The sequence below is a fragment of the Peromyscus californicus genome, unplaced genomic scaffold, assembly GCF_007827085.1.
Source record: "Peromyscus californicus insignis strain IS unplaced genomic scaffold, ASM782708v3 Scaffold_18__1_contigs__length_77618521, whole genome shotgun sequence".
NCBI lineage: Eukaryota > Metazoa > Chordata > Mammalia > Rodentia > Cricetidae > Peromyscus > Peromyscus californicus.
The window spans coordinates 53255132-53276008 of record NW_026294480.1 but is presented as its reverse complement, the minus strand read 5'-3'; the positions used below and the strand labels follow the sequence as shown (position 1 = coordinate 53276008).

At 44.1% G+C, this 20877-nt stretch overlaps 1 protein-coding gene across 1 annotated transcript in view; it reads right to left on the bottom strand.

The window, feature by feature from the left end:
* Window positions 1–20000, bottom strand: part of LOC128113620 (baculoviral IAP repeat-containing protein 1b-like) — a 48062-nt gene extending 28062 nt beyond the window's left edge. The window contains exons 1-8 of the mRNA XM_052743436.1: window positions 19362–20000; window positions 13828–14395; window positions 12264–12363; window positions 7891–7972; window positions 7053–7104; window positions 5398–5517; window positions 4326–4425; window positions 1549–1630 (exon numbers count right to left, since the gene is read on the bottom strand). Of these exons, the coding sequence (XP_052599396.1) occupies window positions 1549–1630; window positions 4326–4425; window positions 5398–5517; window positions 7053–7104; window positions 7891–7972; window positions 12264–12363; window positions 13828–14392 (1101 nt within the window). The 5' untranslated portion in view covers window positions 14393–14395; window positions 19362–20000. The remainder of the gene's footprint in view (window positions 1–1548; window positions 1631–4325; window positions 4426–5397; window positions 5518–7052; window positions 7105–7890; window positions 7973–12263; window positions 12364–13827; window positions 14396–19361) is intronic.
* Window positions 20001–20877: the final 877 nt, after the last annotated feature.

The following is a 20877-nucleotide window of genomic DNA, read 5'->3' as shown; positions in this document are numbered from 1 at the left end:
CTGTAATATCACTTTTAAATTTCCAAATATGTCATGCGGTAGTGGCCCACGCCTTTAATCCCAGAGCTCAGAAGGCAGAGCCAGGCGGATCTCTGTGAGTTCCAGGGTGAGAACCAGGACAGGCACCAAAACTACACAGAGAAACCTTGTCTCAAAAAACCAAAAAAAAGCCGGGCGGTGGTGGCGCACGCCTTTAATCCCAGCACTCGGGAGGCAGAGCCAGGCGGATCTCTGTGAGTTCGAGGCCAGCCTGGGCTACCAAGTGAGTCCCAGGAAAGGCGCAAAACTACACAGAGAAACCCTGTCTCGAAAAAACAAAAAACAACAACAAAAAAAAAAAAGTTTGGCCGGGCGGTGGTGGCGCACGCCTTTAATCCCAGCACTCGGGAGGCAGAGCCAGGCGGATCTCTGTGAGTTCGAGGCCAACCTGGACTACCAAGTGAGTTCCAGGAAAGGCGCAAAGCTACACAGAGAAACCCTGTCTCGAAAAACCAAAAAAAAAAAAAAAAAAAAAAAAAAAAAAAAAAAAAAAAAAAAAAAAAACCAAAAAAAAAAAAAAAAGCCAAAAAAAAAATCCAAATATAAGAGCTTTATCAAGTGAACCCAAAATCGCTCTGTTGTTTTGTTTTCCTTTACTTTTCTTCCATTATTTTTTGGTGTTTCTTTTGTTTTTGTGTCTCTTTTATGAGGTAGTATCTTATACTGTTGTCCAGGCTGATGTTGACTCCTAATAATTCTCCTGCCTCAGCTTCCAGAGTGCTGTTGTCCTGACATGAGCCACATGCCCAGCTTTGTTCTCTGTTCTGTGGCATGAGAAGCAGCATGTCCATCACTACAGTGTGAGGTGGTTTGTGTCAGCAATGAACTGATGGTTAGACTGTGTCAGAGAAACATGTAGGGGGTCAGAGCATCATCTGACTTCATGATTTTGCTGGGCACTTGCTTTGTTAGAGAAACACACCTGTAGGCCAGGGGTACAGCCCAGTCATAGATTCCTTGCCTAGCTTGCACAAGACCTTGGGTTTGATCTCCTGAATTGCAGTAAAGAACAAAAAGTCAAATAGGAATGGTGGCACACACTTGTAATTCCAGCATTTGGAAGGTTGAGGCAGGAGGATCACAAATTCCCAGCCAGTCTGGGACTTGAACATAGCAAGTTCAAAGTCAGCCTGGGCTACACAGTGAGAACTTGTCTCAAACAAAATAAAACTTGCCTTGTACATCCCAAAAGAAATAAGAAAACAAGCCTACTACCCTCCATAGGTCACAGACGGGGTCCAGTTAGTCTGAATGTTTAATAAGTCTGAAAGAATTTCAACAACAGACTTCTCATAGGAGAAGTTGACTGTGCATTTCATGAAGATAGCTAGTGTGTCTCCCTTGTCCACTGTGAAGTTCCTGTCTATACTTCTCACTTGATAATGCTTACTGGATAACTGTAGAATTGATTTAATTATGATACATTTACAATTGGCAATTGCTGTTCAAAACAGTGTTCAACCACAGGACCATGTGCTGCCGAGTCAGAGAAGGGGTGGTGTCCATTACCATGGCTTCCGGAAATGGGCAATAGTTCTGAAAGGCAGGAATCTCTTCTGCAGAGGACTTCAGGTTTTGAAGAAATACACAGCTGAACAGAGGAGATAAAAGTCACAAAATAGTTGCATGCAATTAAGTGCTTGTGTTGGGTTTTTAAGAAACATGAAGATTTGGGGCCGAGACTGAAGTAGAAAGCTGACAGTTTCAGTGATTCTGTAGTGTTGTGTTGTATATGACACTCAGACTGTGGCTTTCAATAACACCATGAAAGTGGGTTGTAAAGTAATGGTAAGGACATCCAGGGAATGTGTTGGAATGAGCACATAGTTAGTGCCTGTCCATGAAACAGCTACAAGGAGCTTAAAGGATAAAACACAGTTTCCCAGCACTGTGGGTGTGGAGGCGAAAGGATTACTGGGGCTTGCTGGATGCTAGCTCAGCTCAGGTTCAGTGAGAGACCCTGTTTCAAGGGAACAAGATGGGAACTTAAAGAAGCGGATGCTCCCAAGCGGTGGCAGAATGCCTTTAATCCCAGCACTCCGGAGGCAAAGACAAGCAGGTCTCTGAGTTCAAGGCCAACCTGGTATACAGAGTGAGTTCCAGGACAGCCAGGGCTACACAGAGAATTCTGTCTTGAAAAAAAAGGGGGCTGGATTGTTCCATGTCTCCCTTTGACCTATATATAGTACACACAATGTAAATACACGCATATACTCATAAACACACATTTACGGAAGAAACAAAGTAATAATAAATAAAAATTTTAAAGAGTAAAAAACGAGAAAACTTTAGATTCATAAAAAGGACAACAAAGGACAAAACCCATATCAGATAGCTCACAACCTCCTATAACTCTAGTTCTAGGGGATCTAATACCCCCTTCTGAGCTCTGTGAGCACCAGGCATATACGTAGTACACAGAGATAAATGCAGGCAAAACACCCATGCACATAAAATCAAATATTTTAAAAAATAAGTAAAGGAAAAAGAAAAAAGTGACCATTGTGGTCGAGCATCTTCTAACTTCAAAATTAGATGGAAACACTCCATTTATTTCTTTATTTCAGTTGAGGATAGGTCTTGCTACATAGCCCTGACATGTGATTTTAAAAGGACAGGAACTAAGGAGAACTCGAGGGAGATAAGAGAGGGCGATCGGAGGATGGCGGTGACCATGATTGGAATACACTGTCTCTCTATATGTGTAAAGGTCATAATGTTTATATATGAAAATATCATTATCATATATAATTAATGAATGTTAATAAAAATAATATTTAAAAATATTATTAAGGGGCTGGCGAGATGGCTCAGAGGTTAAGAGCACTGGCTGCTCTTCCAGAGGTCCTGAGTTCAATTCCCAGCAACCACATGGTGGCTCACAACCATCTATAATGAGATCTGGTGCCCTCTTCTGGTGTGCAGGGATACATGCAGGCAGAACATTGTGTACATGATAAAGAAATAAATCTTTAAAAAAAATATTAAGGACTTGGGATACTATTATTACTATTACTATTCTATCTCAAGACCAAATAATTATTTAAAACTTCATAATTGGTTGGATACTGGCACATGTGTTCAACCCCAGCACTTGGGAGGCAGAGACAGGTGGATCTCTGTGAGTTCAAGGCCAGCCTCGCATACAGAGTGAGTTCTAGGACAGCCAGGGTTGCTAGACAGAGAAACCCTGTGTCAAAACCAAAACAAAACAAACAAAAAACCCCACACATACAAAAACAAAACAAATAGAAAAAAGCAAAAAAAAACCTGTTACATTTAAAAGTTAAATAATTAAACTTAAATTTTTCTAAGGCCAAAACGATTTAGTGCAATTTTAGGCATGCATTGCGTGCACACAGGACACAACTGTGGAACTGAACAAAGACCACAGAGACACCAACACAGTTGCAGATTTTCATGCCTTCAAAGGGATACCATAGCAAAAGACATTTATTTCTCAATTACAAGTGCTGGATTTTTAAAATAGAGTAGATTTTAGATAATTCATATTAAAGCCTTTAGTATAAAACAAAGCTATGATTTTCTTCCTCTAGCTTTCCAAGAGCTAGGATTCTAAATGTTCAACACTATGCCCAGAAGTACTCACTTTTCAATCTGTATATATTTATCTCTGAAAATATATTTTAATTTCTAAGTGAAAACAATAAATTTCATTTTGAAATTGAACTTTTATACAGTTTTTTATGTGTAGAAAGGAGATAAAAATTAACTAGAAGATTGACTGAAAAGGGGTCAGAGTAGCTCAACAGTAAAGGTCTTGCCTCGCGTGTCCAACTCACTGGTTCCCTCCCCAGCACTGGAAAAAGAAAAGCACTTGGAACATCTTAGACAATAGCAATAGAAAACCCTAAATTCTAGAATGAGGAGGACAGGAAAACTAGTTTGCAATCAAAAGAATCAGAAAGCCATGGAATCGTCAGACATGGTGGTATGTCTCTGTAGAGCCAGCACTTGGGAGACCGAGGCAGAAGGATCATGGGTTCAAGTCCTACTGTGCTGGATAGCATTTCTAAGACAGTCTGGGCTCATAGAGAGACCCTGTCTTTAAGTGTGTATATGCACACAACCAGAACCAAGATCTAACTCTAATGAGATAAAAGCTAGACAGGGAGTGTCATGGGAGGAAAGAGATGAGGCTATAAGGATGTATCCTTCACAACAGGAACCAGAGGACGGGGCAGATCCTATCCACAGGGAAAACGTGGACAGAGAGGGATAACCATTGAAGTACATTCCAAGTCAAGAGAATTCACCATGCTCACTTGGGAAAAAACTTGGTATGATCTTCTAATGGGTCGTCACCTTCCTCCCATTTCGACATACATCCTCCACAGGAAAAACACCGGACAGTGTCATTTTTGCCTAGAATAAGGGAATATGGTCAGTTCAACAGCACATACACCTGTCAACTCACAAGCAGATAATAACACCAGATTTCACTAGTGAAATCCTATTTGCAGCTCCAATTGGATTGTGTGGCAAAGTCATGCATGGGTCACTAGGGGGCACTAGTTCACACAGGACTCTTGGTCCTACGATGGGGTGTTCAGTAATAGCCACTGAATGTTCCTGCACATGGTGTGCTCTGATGAACACCCTCTCGCAAACTCATCCTGGAAGATTTGCCATCAGAATCTGGAACAGAAGATCAGTGAGAGCAGAGATTTTTGTTTGATGTGGACACCAATGACTTTCACAGACACAGACGATCAATAAGCATTTGCTTAAAGAATAAATCAGAAAGAATATACTTGTTGGGGGGTGAGATGGAAGAACAAATTTAGGCATCTCTATGCTAGCTAGATTATGAAGAATCCCTTGTCTCTTCTCACATTATTGCCAGCTGTGTTTCATTAGAAATAGGACACGTCATCTTGAGACTTGAGGGAGGCAGCCAGGAGGAGACAAAGGGTCCAGACTGTGTGGTGAGATCATTTGTGCCAGTGGAAGATGTCTGTTGATGGAGTGACTGCAGAATCCACATGTTCAGAGGCTGAGCTATGGAATTTGAAGGTCTTGGGGGCCCCCAAGGAGATCCATGACAAATGGTGGAGTGTGAAGAGAAAGGCAGGAGCAGGATTGGAGTGTGTGCTGGACACAAGATACTGACGAGGTACCAGAGAGAGGCTGAGCTGTAAGGTCACTTGTGGATCTGCAAAGGAGTCGGGTTTGGTTCCAGCAGCCACCTGATGGCTCACAGCCATTTATAACCCCAGTTCCAGAGGATCCAACACCCTGTCTGGCCTCTGAGGGCACCACACAGGCTTGTGGCAGGAACACATGCAGGCAAACACTCATACACATAAAATAAAGAAAAATACAAAGCCGACTCACCTGTGTAGAAAAGGCCTGCTCTCACCAGAGCTTCAACAGCCCCAGGGGATTCATGGGGCCAGTCCTTAAAGGTGTCCAGCCTTAGTTCTTCATTAGCGAAGACGCTGTCATTGCAGTAAGCTTGAAAAACAGATGTAGGTGAGAGCAGCAGGCTTTGATTGCAAAGTTCAAGTTAGCTGTGTGTGCAGGTGGAATGATCTGGGGTATTGTGCTTGTGTCAAAATAATTGAGGGTGGTTAGAAAAGCATGAAGTCACCTCACTGTAGTGTGAATATTTCTTTGTTTCTTCACAGTGCACTGTGCCAATTACGAACACTTTGGGGGACGGGGGATATAGCTCAGTTTGCAGAGTGCTCTCTTGGCATTCAGGAAGTCCTAGGTTGGTTCCATCCCCAGCACCTGAGAAGCTCTGTCTCAGCACTCAGCAAGAGGGCCAAAAGTTCAAGGTTCATTTGAGTTTGAGGCCAGCCTGGGATAGGAAGGACCCTGAAAGTGTTTCCAAAACAGTTTATCCAAGATTTTAGTTGTTTTAAGGGAAACATCAGCCATGGCCCCGCCTGTACTGTAGTTTAGCTATGCTCACCTACACTCAAAACTAAGCCACTTCAATGACTCTGTGGTATGTTTGCTGCTAAACCTAACAAGCTTTTAACTAATTCCTGGAGTCCTCATGGTAGAAGATGAGAACCACCTCCTGTAAGTTGTCCTCTGATTTTGCACCTTCACACATGGGACCCATGCACACCCACATACAACACTAAGTAAAAAATTGAGTGTAAATTTTAAAAAGTTTACTTTTAAAGATTTATTTATTTTTATTTTTGATGTAGGTGTTTTTTCTGCATGTTTGACTGCACCACATGGGTGGAGTGTTCATGGAGGTCAGAGGAGGGCACTGGATCCTCTGCAGCTGGACTTGCAGAGTTGTGAGCTGCCATACATGTGCTGGGAACCTAACCCGAGTCCTTTGCAAAGCAGTAAGTGAGCTGGAGCTCTGAGCCATCTCTCCCACCCATAAAGAAAAACAGAAACAAACCAAAGTCCTTCCATAACAGGGAAGTCACTTATGAATGTAATTTTTTTTTTTTCGAGACAGGGTTTCTCTGTGTAGCTTTGCGCCTCTCCTGGAACTCACTTGGTAGCCCAGGCTGGCCTCGAACTCACAGAGATCCGCCTGGCTCTGCCTCCCGAGTGCTGGGATTAAAGGCGTGCGCCACCACCGCCCAGCTTTAAAGATTTATTTATTTATTATGTATACAGAAGAGGGCACCAGATCTCATTACAGATGGTTGTGAGCCACCATGTGGGTGCTGGGAATTGAACTCAGGACCTTTGGAAGAGCAGTCGGTGCTCTTAACCTCTGAGCCATCTCTCCAGCCCATGAATGTAATTTTTAAAGCAAGTTGATGAGGGCTGGAGAGATGGCTCTGTGGTTAAGAGCATTTACTACTCTTCCAGAGGACCCAAGTTCAATTCCCAGCAATCACATCAGGCTTTCACAGATGCCTGCTACTCCAGCTCCAAGGGATCTGATACCCCCGTCTGACTTCCAAAAGCACCTGTATACATGTGGCACCACACAGACATGGGAGTGTGGAGGAATGCAGGAAAGGAAAGAAAGAAGCAAAGTGTTTGGAATGTGCCCGAGGTTTTACCTGACACCATAGGTAATTCTCTTCTGACCCAGGAATTCACAAAATGTTCTCCCTGAGGGAAAGAAATTCAGGTTACTGACTGATTTATAAAATACACATCTATCTGTGAGCTGCAAGTGAAGGACTTCCCCCACTAAAGCCAAGTTTCCTTAGAACAGCAGAATTGTTCCCAAAGCAGTCCTTTAGTTTTGGGTTGATTCCCATTGATGTTGGAAATGGGAACTTTCTCAGGGTCACTCTTAGGGGACACACAGCTCAGCAACAGAACTGCAGTCACTCACACACTCATGAGGAACTGAGCCACAGGAAGGAAGCTCGCCTCAGAAGGACCTTTCCAATTGAGCAACTCTCCCTCTGAGAAAACTGCACCCAGACTTTCAGTCTGTGCTTTCTGCAGACGCTGCCTCTGAGTCAGTCAACCATGACACCCTCCCTTGGCTTCTGTTTGGGCTAAGTTTCCCACCTCTTGCCACCAGGAAGTCCTTACTACTTTAGAGCCTAGACAGTCAGGGGTAGGAGCCAGCTCTGAGGGCCTTGCTCTCACCAGAAACTAGGACAGAATGCTGAGTCAGGCATCCAGAGGGAGGCAGCAGGAAGCCAGGGCAGTGGCCTCAGTCAGAGGGAAGATGAGGAGGCAGCAGAAGCCACCCAAAGCCAGCCTGCAAAACTACCTCACACGGTTCCAGCTTAGCAAGACCACAAGATTGTTGTGCCTCCACTCTGCAGAGGAGAGGCGGGAGAATGGATCCATGGAAAATAAAAATCCTCACCCTGAGGATTCAGATATTACTAGATGATGAACACACACTATTGTCAAGAGTTTGCTGTTGTGAATTACCGTTACATGGACAAATCCCTCGTAGCTTTTAATATACTGGGCAATTTCCTCTGAGGATTTCTTACTTTGAAGGAATTCACACCTATAATGAAAAATATAATTAAAAATTACCCCAATACTGTGACAAAGATTATCTATATCACGATAAATATTTGCAAAATACCCATCAAATTGTTGAATTTGATACCTCAATAAAACTGTCAAAAATTTCCTGAAACCATACTCATGAGGACTAACATCATGCTGTTAGAAAAAATTTAATTATATCAATAATAAAATATATCATTATTTAAAAATCAAACCTTGTGCCGGTTAGTTATTTTGTCAATTTGACACAAACTAGAGTCATCTGGGAAGAGGGAGCCACAGTTGAGAAAATGCCTCCACCAGATCAGTCTGTAGGCAAGTTTGCGGGGCATTTTCTTGATTAATGATTGATGTGGGAGGGTCCAGTCCACTGTGGGCAGTGCCCTCCCTGGGCAGGCAGTCCTGGGAGGCATGAGAAAGGTAGCAGGGTATGAACCTGGGAACAAGGCAGCAAGCAGCATTCTTTCATGGTGTCTGTGTGTTCCTGCGTATGTTCCTGCCCTGATGTCCCTCAGTGGTGGACTGTCATCTGGACATGCAAACCCTCTCCTTCTCTGGTTGCTTTTGGTCATGGTGCAACAGAAAGCAACAGCAACAGAAAGCCGACTATGACAATCCTTCATGTCATTTTAATTTTGATTTCAAGACAGCCTCTCCCTGTGTTGTGGTGGTGATGTCATACTCTTGACGTCAACCAGTCCCCCAAGAGAAACCTGGACTACAGGCTTACTGCTCTTACCTTGAAACACATATGCAATAGAATCAAAGATAGTGATTCACAGTAAGCAGAGTGTGCAACACACACACACACATACATACACACACAAAATCAATGTAAAAAAATCCCAAGAGATGGAGGGAGAAGGGCCTTGAATACTGGCGATGATATTTAATGGTATTAGGCATTAATTCTCATCTTTTTAGGAAACATAATGATACCATGGTTCTTTTTTCTTTTTTTAAATCACTATTTAAAGTTATACACTAAGCCGGGCAGTGGTGGCGCATGCCTTTAATTCCAGCACTTGGGAGGCAGAGCCAGGCGGATCTCTGTGAGTTCGAGGCCAGCCTGGGCTACCAACTGAGTCCCAGGAAAGGCACAAAGCTACACAGAGAAACCCTGTCTCAAAAAACCAAAATAAATAAATAAATAAATAAATAAAAATAAAGTTATACACTAAAAGAATAACAAATGGAACCATGTGTTAGCTGGAATTTGCTTTGACATAACCTGATCCTTAGTAATCCGAGCAGATGGCGGGAAAGACACAGGTGAAATATGACTTGGCCAGACTCGGAGAGGTGCTCACTATACTTTCTGTACTTTGTGAGATTTCCATAATAAAAGTTTGGAAACCAGTTAAAGGAATGAAATTGTATGTGGCAGAAACAAAAACAATAGGTACACAAAACCACCACTAAATGCATTATTAAAAATGATTAAAGCCGGGCGGTGGTGGCGCACGCCTTTAATCCCAGCACTCGGGAGGCAGAGCCAGGCGGATCTCTGTGAGTTCGAGGCCAGCCTGGTCTCCAAAGTGAGTTCCAGGAAAGGCGCAAAGCTACACAGAGAAACCCTGTCTCGAAAAACCAAAAAAAAAAAAAAAAAAAAAAAAAAATGATTAAAATATGATTCCTTTCCTAAGCAGGTGAAAGACCACCACAATAACAAAAACTCTGATTCTCTGAAGTAAAATCCACTTGCTCTCCCTCCTGTGGTCCTGGTGTGTGGTGACCCAGGCATCTGGTCTCCTTGCCATTTTTTTTTTTTTAATCAGAAGATGGCTTTGAACTCCTGATTCTACTGCCTCCTCCCTCCTAGCACTGGGATTACAGATGTGTGCCACCGCATCCAGTAAGCATCTTCATTTTGTGCAGGTTCCATAGGGTGTGAAACCATCTGTTAGATTTTGTTGTTGTTTTTTTTTGTTTTTAGAAACAGGGCTTTTCTGTGCAGCTTTGGTGCCTGTCCTGGAACTCACTTTGTAGACCAGGCGGGCCTCAGACTCACAGAGATGCACCTGTCTCTGCCTCCCAAGTGCTGGAATTAAAGGCGTGCACCACCACTGCCCCCCCCCAACCTGTAATATTTTAAACATATCATCTTCTTTTACTTATACACCATTTCCATCCCTGTTCAGATGAACTCATTTGTTAGTTAAGGTAAATTATGAAACTGCTACTTGACAAGACATTTTGTAGGACTGGGGATAAAAAAAACAAAACACCATTTAGTGGGGCAGTGTTAGCACACACCTTTAATCCTAGCATTCAGAAGGCAGAGACAGAGGGATCTCTGTGAGTTCAAGGCCAGCCTGCTCTACAGAGTGAGTTCCAGGACAGTCAGGACTACACAGAGAAACCCTGTCTCAGGGAAAAAAAAATTATTTAGTAACAGTGAAAGGGGCTGGAGAGTGGGCACTTAATGTATTTGCAGAAGATGTGAATTCAGTGCTCAGCACTCACTTTTGAAACTGAAAAGCTTTTGTAGGGCAAAGGACATGGTCAACAAGACAAAATGACAGCCTACAGAATGGGAAAAGATCTTCACCAACTCCACATCTGACAGAGGGCTGATATCCAGAACATATAAAGAACTCAAGAAATTAGACATCAAAATACCCAATAGTCCAATTAAAAAAAAATGGGTTATAGAGCTAAACAGAGAATTCTCAACAGAAGAAACTCAAATGGCTGAAAGACATTTAAGGAATTGCTCAACATCCTTAATCATCAGGGAAATGCAAATCAAAATGACTCTGGGATGCCGTCTTACACCCGTGAGAATGGCTAAGATCAAAAACACTGAAGACAGCTTATGTTGGAGAGGATGTGGAGCAAGGGGAACACTCCTCCACTGTTGGTGGGAAAGCAAACTTGTACAGCCACTTTAAAAATCAATATGGCGCTTTCTTAGAAAATTTGGAATTAACCTCCCTCAAGACCCAGCTATACCACTCTTGGGCCTATACCCAAGGAATGCTCAATCATACTACGGGGACACATGCTCAACTATGTTCATAGCAGCATTATTTGTAATATCCAGGACCTGGAAACAACCTAGATGCCCTTCAATTGAAGAATGGATAAATAAAATGTGGTACATATACACAATGGAGTACTATTCAGCAGAGAAAAACAATGACATTATGAGTTTGGCAGGCAAATGGATGGATCTAGAAAAAATCATCCTGAGTGAGGTAACCCAGACTCAGAAAGACAAACATGGTATGTACTCACTCATAGGTGGATACTAGATGTAAAGCAAAGGATAACCAGACTGCAGCCCACAGCTCCAGGGACTAGTAAAGAGGACCCTAAGAAAGACACAGGGATTCCCCAACGACAGAGAAATGGATGGGATCTACATGAACAAACTGTGGGTAGGGGGTTAGTGGAAGGCAAGGGTCCGGGGAAAGAGAGCTTAGGGGAGTGGGAGGTCCCAGCTGGATCAGGAGCAGAGTGGGAGAATGGGGAGGGAGATACCATGATGAATGTAGACTCCAGGAGAATAGGAAGAAGCAGAGTGCTAGAGAGGTCCCCAGAAATCCACAAAGATACCTCCACTGTAGACTACTGGCAATGGTCAAGAGGGTGCCTGAGCTGAACTGCTCTGGTGATCGGATGGCCGAACACCCCGGCTGTCATGATAGAACTCTCATCCAGTGTCTGATGGAAGCGGATGCAAAGATCCACGACCGAGCCCCAGATGGAGCTCCGGGAGTCCAATCGGCAAGAGAGAGGAGGGACTGTATGAGCAAGAGATGTTGAGACCATGATTGGAAAAAGCACTGGGACAAATAGCCAAACTAGTGGAAATGCATGAACTGTGAACCAATGGCGGAGGAGCCCCCATGGAACTGGAGCAGGACCTCTGGATAAGTGGGACAGTTGATTAGCTTGAACTGTTTAGGAGGCCCCCAGGCAGTGTAGCCGGGACCTGTCCTTGGTGCATGACCTGACTTTTTGGAGCCTGGGACCTATGCTAGGACACTTTGCTCAGCCTTGGTGTAGGGAGCAGAAGACTGGACCTGCCTCGGCTAAGTCTTCCAGGCTGGGCTGACTCCCCAGGGAAGACCTTGCCTTGGAGGAGGTGGGAATGGGGGGTGGGTTGGGGGGGACAGCTGGGGGGTGGGAGGAGGGAGGACAGGGGAATCCATGACTGATATGTGAAATTAAGTTAATTATAAAATAAAAAATTAAATAAATAAATAAATAACAAAAACAAACAAAACCAAAACCAACAATAAACCTTGAAAATAAGAATAAAGGGTTTGTCTGCTTACTTGGGGAACCACTTGGCATGCTCCTTCCAAGGATCATCTCCTTCTTCCCAGTTTCCCAAGCATCCACTGCAGGAGAAACACTGCACAGTGTCCCTTTTACCTACAGATGCAGAAAAACATTTTGACTGGCCAGCAATGGCACCAGGTGAGACCTTGGAGCTGATCATCTTGTTCCAGAACAAGACAGACTCCAGCATGCCTGTTCTTCCATGACCTCTCTGGCTGAATCCCCGTCCACAGTCCCACTGCCCTAAATGACTCCCTTCCGAGCTCTGGACCTCCATCCCCCAGCCATCCCTTCCTCCATATACACAGTCCTCACACACTGGCTTCTCCTAGACCAAAGTGATTAAGAAGCGAGCAAATATAGGACTCACTGGAGTGATTCCCCTAGAAGGCCTAAGAGTTAGCTTTGCCATGCCTTTTCTATGGAAAAGGAGGCACATTTCTCTAATTCTTTGAAACTCAGTGAAGTAACCTATGAAATGTGGGGGAAGGGCAAACTGGCTGAATTAGAATTAGTGTTCAATCCATGCATAGCGTAAGTGGGTACTCTGCACACTGCAGACGCTGCTATAATTATCATTCACATCTGTCCTAACACCTGTGTGTGGCTAAGGCATTTCAAGGTGCAGTGTGCTCAAAGGCAGTTTGCCTCATGGATGGGGGTTAAACAAGTGAAAGAATCCTTCCAAAACTATAGAAATTAAACGAATCAAGGAAATACATGAGTAGTGATGTTCATAAAACTAGAGGAAAGTGGGATGGAGCTATCCCATGATCCATTTTCATGACCTTATGAACTGAACTAGTGTTTTCCAGAGTCTTTTTATTTTTGTTTTCCTGTGCTGGAACTAAGGCAATGGCCAAGTTAACCCTCTAGTAATGAGCTACATGCTCAACCTTTAATTAATAGCTCCTAAGGTCCACATTTACAGAAAAGAACCTTTCATTTTACACATACTTGGCAAGCTAATAACACTTCACTAAAAGTAAATTAAAGTGGAAGTAAAATTATTAAAGTTGATGTTCTATAAACTAGATCTCCTCTAACACATTTAACAAATAAAGAATGATTAACCAGAGGTAGTAGGAGAAGAAGAGGAGGAGGAGGACAAAAAGGAGAAAGAAGAGAAGGGAGAGAAGGAAGAGGAAGAAGAAAACAAGGAGAGAAAGAAGAAGGAGAAGGAGGAGGATGAGGAGAGGAGGAGAGGAGGAGGGGGAGGAGGGGGGGGAGGAGGAGGAGGAGGAGGAGGAGGAGGAGGAGGAGGAGGAGGAACAGAGGGCGGGAGAGATGGCTCAGTGACTAAGAGGGCTCTTGCAGGGACTGGAGCTTGGTTCCCAGCACCCACTCTAGACAGTTCACAATCACGTGAAACCAGTGCTCCAGAGGCTATCATGTTCTTTTCTGGACTCTCTGGACACCTGCACTCACAGGGCAAATATCACACACACACACACACACACACACACACACACACACACACACACACACACACATTTTTAAAAAATGGAAACTAAACTTCATGTTTTACAGAAACACCACAAAATGGAATCCAGTTACCTGTAAAGACAAAGCCAGCTGCTGAGAGCACACGGGGAGATGTCCCATGGGCATAAAACGGCCATTTCTCAAAGGACTCCAGTCTGGCCTCCTCTTCTTGGTACCTTGCTTTGCCACCTCTCAGCTTCTCGGGACTCTTCACCCTTATGTCATACTTGCCAATGTTACCGACGTCTTTGCCCAAAAGGAACTCACATCCTGGACGGAATTTCTTGTGACTTTCTATGGGAAGATTCCTGAGTCTGGTGCAAAAGAGGATTAAGCTACAGCAGAAGCACTGAACCCCAAGTTTCACCCCAGTGTGGTAAAACCCAGCGGCTGCCATGTCCTGTGGCGTCCATGATCTGAGTGTGTCATAGGTCTCGAAGGTCTTTAATCGCTTGGCCTCACTGCGCATGTGCGAGTTAAAACCTTTCTTCATTTTCATTCGTTCCTGATGGTCTTCTTCTTCTCGTCTCTTTATGACCTGAAACGCATCCACACCGAGAAGAGCAGAGAACTCAGAGGCCGAATCTTCATCAAATTCGGAAATCCTCTCCTCAAGGGCTTCTCCTTCGGCTGCCATATTCTAGGAGAGACAGGAGAGCAGATGATTGGAGTCTGTATTGTTTTTATTATAAAGGGTTGTGTATCAGGGCCAGAGAGACAAGTCGGTGGGTAAAGGGGCTTGCCACAATCTTGATGACTTCAGTTTGTTCGCCAGGACCCACATTGCAGGTAGGAGACAGGAAACTCTTAAATGCTGACTTTTGACCGCAACTTGTGAAAGAAAGAAGTTGCTTGAGAAACTATGAAACATCAATATTCATCCCCTTAATCGACAAATATTTGCTAAGCACCTACCTGAGTGCCAAGCAATGGGCTAGGCCTTGAGCACTGACAATGAACCAGAGAAGGACCTGACTCCATTCATGACAACTTGCAAATGTCCTTTAGCTGGACTGCTTGTTTGCTTCTCTGAGATAGAACCTTGCATGTAGCCCGTTCTAGCCTAGAGCTTAAGGTTGAAACAGACAACCACAGTAGAGAACTTAGTCTGGATCCTATTTGGTTTTGTAATAATGTCCTTGGTATCCTAAGTCCTTCACCTGTGTAGACCCTTCACACACACCTCCTTCCCAACCCAGCCTGCAGTGGGCTACATGTAGCCTCATCTCTGAACAATCCCACAGGTTCTCTGCCCCTAGCCACAGTCAAATTTAGATCATCCTGTCTCATCAAATCCATATTCCCAATGGATTGGGATAGGATGATCGGAAAGGCTGATGTGTGGTGATATATTATGTCCCCCAATATATTGTGCACCCTAATAAACTTATGTGGGGTCAGAGGACAGAACAGCCACTAGATAGACATAGAGACCAGAAAATGGTGGCACACACACCTTTAATCCTATCACTTGGGAGGCAGAGATCCATCCAGATCTCTGTGAGTTCAAAGCCACACTGGAAACAGCCAGGAATGGTGACTCATGCCTTTAATCCTAGGAAGTGATGGCAGGAACAGAAAGGTATATAAGGCGTGAAAACCAGGAACTAGAGCTGGTTAAACTTTTAGGCTTTTGAGCAGCAGTTCAGCTGAGATTCATTTGGATGAGGACTCAGAGGCTTCCAGTCTGAGGAAACAGGATCAGCTGAGGAACTGGCAAGGTTAGGTGGCTGTGGCTTGTTCTGCTTCTCTGATCTTCCAGTGTTGACCCCAGTACCTGGCTCCAGGTTTGTTTCTATTAATAAGACCTTTTAAGATTCGTGACAGCTGATGTGGACTGAACTGGATTTGGGTGCATATGCAGGAAAGGAAAACTGTGACTTTAAGTAAATGTTTAAGGAGATTCCCCTATTTCCCATTTGGGGCATGTATATGATGAAGATCACAGGCATTGTGGGAAGTGACAGGTACAGTGACCAAGGATTTGCATAACTCAAGCCTGTCTATCAAAACAGAGTGCCCTTGCTTGGTAATCAACCTTTCCTTCTCCCAAGCCCCATAAAAGAAATCTCCAAATAATAATTAGGCCCCTCATGTGGTCCACTGTCAATCTTGAAGGTAAGTCTGTGCCATTGTTTGGTTCCAGATAAGGTCATCTTGTTCTTGTGCAAAGCCATGTGAGCCTTTATTTCCAATTCTTTGTAGAGGAGGCCAAGAACTTGGAATGATCCAACCCAGGACCTCAGCCTCTAGCATGCTAGAATGTTTACAGGTAGGTATCAGCATGCCCAACTCCAAGTGTGAATTATGGAGACAATGTAGAACATGGGCATATGTTTACCGTGCACATAAAAGAACAATATATACAAAATTGTACAGCCTGATGATGACAATTGGATAAAATCATTCAGTTAAATATTTATCCTTAAAGATTTTATTTTTATGTATGTGTATGGGTGTGTATGTTCCAGAAAAGGTGTCAGATCCCCCGGAGCTTCAGCTACATGTTGTAAGTGGCCTGGCCATGATACAAAATTGGTTCCTTTGTGAGGACAGCTCCCACTCAACTGCTAAGCCCTCTCTCCAACCCCTTGAAACCATTATTTTTATTGTGTTCACTTTCCAGGTTTAGTGCTCTACATGTGAACTCCAGCTGTCCCCGTTACAAGCACGGATTTGAGTCTGGAGGGCAGCTACTAGGGTTCATAGGTTCTTGTACCTCTTTACAAGGGGTCTTCTAGAGCTCATGGGGAATTATAGGGTGGAGCTATCCTATAAAGGAGAGACACTGATGAGCTCAGAAACGTGCCAGACCTGGACTATGATCTGGCTCCAAGAGAGGGGAAAGGGCTCTGCTTGACATTTCCTATGATATTTGCACAGTACCTGCCGCCCACGATGTTCTTACAATGCTAGCTCTCTTGAGCATGCTCCCTTGATTGAGTGAAGCCCAGGCAGGGAAGGGCTTCCCATCTTGCACCTTTCATGTTAATCTCTGGAACCTCGGTCTTCACCCAATTCCCCGGTCTCCCGACCCAGGAACATAATTATTGTAATGGCTGCTATAGAAATATATAAAGCACTTTTCTCTTGGTTACAAGTTACACTGTAAAATTGACAAATTGTGGTTGTAGGAACAAGCCCAAGGTCTTCTGTATGCTAAGCAAGTACCCACCACTGGGCAGTAGTCCCAGCCCACAGTGTAGGGCTGGTCTTGGTTTTGTTTCCATTTTTGGAGACAGGATCACTGTGTATTCCAGGCTAACCTGGAATACAACATACAGGTCACATTAGCATCAAATGTGTGACTGACTACCTTCCCCTTTCTCAATGTTGTGCTGGGCTAACAGGCTTGCATCACTACTGCAGCCCAAGAGACCAGTTCTCAAGACTGCAACCAGGGTTGCATAAAAGAATGCCTTCAGAGCAGCAGGGCTTTAAGAACCTTTTTTGTCTGAGGGTCATTAGGAATAAGTTTCTATCGACCTGAGGGGAAAAGACTCACATACACGATCTGAGGGTCATGCTCTTTTTATTTCCATCTCTCATTCTTCAGTTCTAAATCTCTAGTTCTAAATCTCTAGTTCCAATTCTCTCTATCCTCTTTGTTCACATAGCTTATATACACATTCAACAACAAACATTTTCAATAAAAAAGGTTACAAAGGCTACATCTGAGGGGAGTGAGTAACCATGGCAATGCTCAGCCTCAGGTTTCCTGGTTTACAGGCTGTGACCTGAGACTGAGGGCACAGTGCTCTGGGAGACAAGCTGCTAAGAGATTTGCACAGGGAGTAGGTCTTTATCAGCCAGACTTGGCAAAAGAGGCTGGCCTAGTAGTTAAAGTTGCTTGGTGTTAATAACCTTGGTTAGACATAATCAACTCTGAGCTTGTGCATATCTGTAAAGTTTTTAATTTATGATCTGTTTACAGAAACATTCATTCTAGTTTGAAATTGCTCTGAGGTTTTATCCGTGAAGTGTGAGTGCATATTTGTGTGGGGGATAACAAAACACTATTTAGCCGGGCAGTGTGGACAGGTGCACACATGCCACACAGCTCATGGGGAGGTCAGAGCACTTTTCTAGGTTGCTTCTCTTCCTTCCAGCATCCCTCCAGGGTGGGACATGAGGATCAAGTCAAGTCATCAGGCTCAGAAGACATGCACTTTTACCCCCCCCCCCCCCCCCCCCCCCCCCCCCCCCCCCCCGAGTCACCTTGCTCCCTACCTCCTCCATTTTGAAAGTTTGTTAATGCTTAATGGCTTAATTACTGTCCTGATGTAGAACATGTAAGTCATTCCCATTATTTTCTTCATAAATAAAGATAAGTCCAGTGTTCTATATTTTTAAAATAAATCCTTATTGCCTTTGCCCTTGATTCCTCCCAGAACCTGAAGGCGAGAACCTCCTGCTCTGGACATCACACACTTTGTATGTAGCCCTTGGCGGGATCAAGCTTAAACAGGTCTGGAAGTCTTCTCCCTGAGGATTAGCTCTCACGGTACCTGAAGGTCTGTGCAAGCTACCGAGGGAGAAAAGCAATCAGTACCCCTGCCCAACAGGAAAGCCAATGACCCTCTCCAAAGACTGACTCAGTAAGATATATTTATTTACAGGACAGGGAAGCCACACCCATGAAAATTCAACAATATGGTCGCCCAAACAAGCCCTGCAGAATGACACCAGTTTGACATGCCAATGTGGGTGGGGGAAATGTCACAAGGCCTAATCTCTGTAAGAGGCAGAGATGATGAATAGCTGCTGAGAGAGGGGGCATTGCTCTTCATCAGGGACAAGGCCCCGAAAGGTTGTCCAATTCCAAGGGGTCAGCCCTAAACACATACACATGCGATCAACACTAAATGGACTCAGTAAGGTGTGTGTGTGTGTGTGTGTGTGTGTGTGTGTGTGTGTGTGTGTGTGTGTGTGTGTGTAATAATTAAGGAAGAGATCATGAATTTGAGAGGGAGTTTGGTAAGAAGTGAGAGGGGAGGGTGGAAATGATGTAAATACGGTCCTCAGATATGAAGTTATCAAAAAGTTTTAGATAAGACAAAACTAGGATCCCCTTTGTATAAGCATATGACTAATCCACACATTGCAGTATTCTCAAGAGAATATCAAATCCACCTTGGGGTAGGGTTAGACTTGGCCCCTTCACAAGATGCTTTATCTACGCCATTCAGTTTGGAATTTGCCTACCTACCTACATTTAGCAAAAACTGCAGCAAAATGGAAGTTTTCATTTGTTTTTGTTTTATTAGGGGGATAGGGTTTTGCTCTAAAGCCCATATTAGCTTCAAAGTAGACATCATCCTGCCTCAGCCTATTGAGTGGTCAGATTACAAGCATGTGCCACCATACCTGGCCAAGTTAAATCTTTTAAAACCAGACACACTCACTCATCAGACAATATCTAGAAGGAGTACCCTAGGGTAGTGCTCCATCCCTGTAAAGAAGGAACTGGCCATGACTTGGCAGCCTAAGATTTTGTTTAGCTGCTTTCATTTTCACTAGAACAACCTGTAGTTACTTTTCCTGGTGCTGGGATAAAATACTCTGACAAAAGCAGATCACAGAAAACAAGGTTTATTCTGACTTACAGTTTGAAGATATATTTCCACCGGGGCATAGGAGACTTGGTGTCAGGAGCAGGAAGTCAGCCGGTCACAGTGTATCAGCAGCAAGGAGGCAGAGAAAATGAAGAGAAAGTGGCACCAGGCTATAAAGTCTCAAGCCTGTCCCCAGTGACCCACTTCCTCCACCAGGCTCCACCTCTTAATGGTCCCAAAATCTTACCAAATGGCAGCCCAGCTGGAAACCAAATGCTCAGACACATGAACTGCTTGTAGGAGACTTTTCACATTCAGAGCACAGCATAAGCCAGGATAAGGTGTCCTATATTAACATCTGCATGTGAGCACCTCCCTCCCACACTCTCCTCCACTAACATCTGTATGTGAGCACCTCCCTCCCACACTGTCCTCCACTAACATCTGTGTGTGAATACCTCCTTCCCACACTCTCCTCCACTAACATCTGTATGTGAATACCTCCTTCCCACACTCTCCTCCACTAACATCTGTGTGTGAATACCTCCCTCCCACACTGTCCTCCACTAACATCTGTATGTGAATACCTCCCTCCCACACTCTCCTCCACTAACATCTGTGTGTGAATATCTGCCTCCCACACTCTCCTCCACTAACATCTGTGTGTGAATACCTGCCTCCCACACTCTCCTCCACTAACATCTGTGTGTGAATACCTCCCACACTCTCCTCCACTAACATCTGTGTGTGAATACCTGCCTCCCACACTCTCCTCCACTAACATCTGTATGTGAATACCTGCCTCCCACAATCCCCTCCACTAACATCTGTATGTGAATACTTGCCTCCCACACTCTCCTCCACTAACATCTGTATGTGAATACCACCTCCCACACTCTCCTCCTTGTCATCTTCTTTCTTTTTAATTTTCTAAAATTGATTTTACTTATCATGTGTCTGTGCACATGGACCGTTTTTGATCTATCCTAAAAAGCCACTAGATCCAATGGGATCTTTGCCTTAATAACCACCTTACATAGATCCCACCTCAAAACACAACAAAGTTCTCACTCCTTTTACTCTTGTTTTTTTTCCCCACTTCTGCTAGTCCAGAGAGGCAGAGAAAGCACCAGCTGATCTTCCACAGATGAGAGCTTTCTCCTATGCTGTCTCAAACAAAACTCCTCACACTGAATGTCCCTCCCTTCTACTTCCTGTGTGTCTCTCTATCCATCCTCCTGACTCCCTCTTACTCGCTATCATTTTTCCTATGTTCACCTCCTGTCAGCTGGTTACTTGCTCCACCTCTTTTTTTTTTTTTTTTTTTTTTTTTTTTGGTTTTTCGAGACAAGGTTTCTCTGTGTAGCTTTGCGCCTTTCCTGGATCTCGCTCTGTAGACGAGGCTGGCCTTGAACTCACGAAGATCCTCCTGGCTCTGCCTCCCAAGTGCTGGGATTAAAGGCGTGCGCCACCACCGTCTGGCCCGGCTAAATTTTTTTAATGATTTCTTTTTATTTTATGTGCATTGGTGTTTTGCCTGCATGTATTTCTGTGTGAGTGTGTCAGA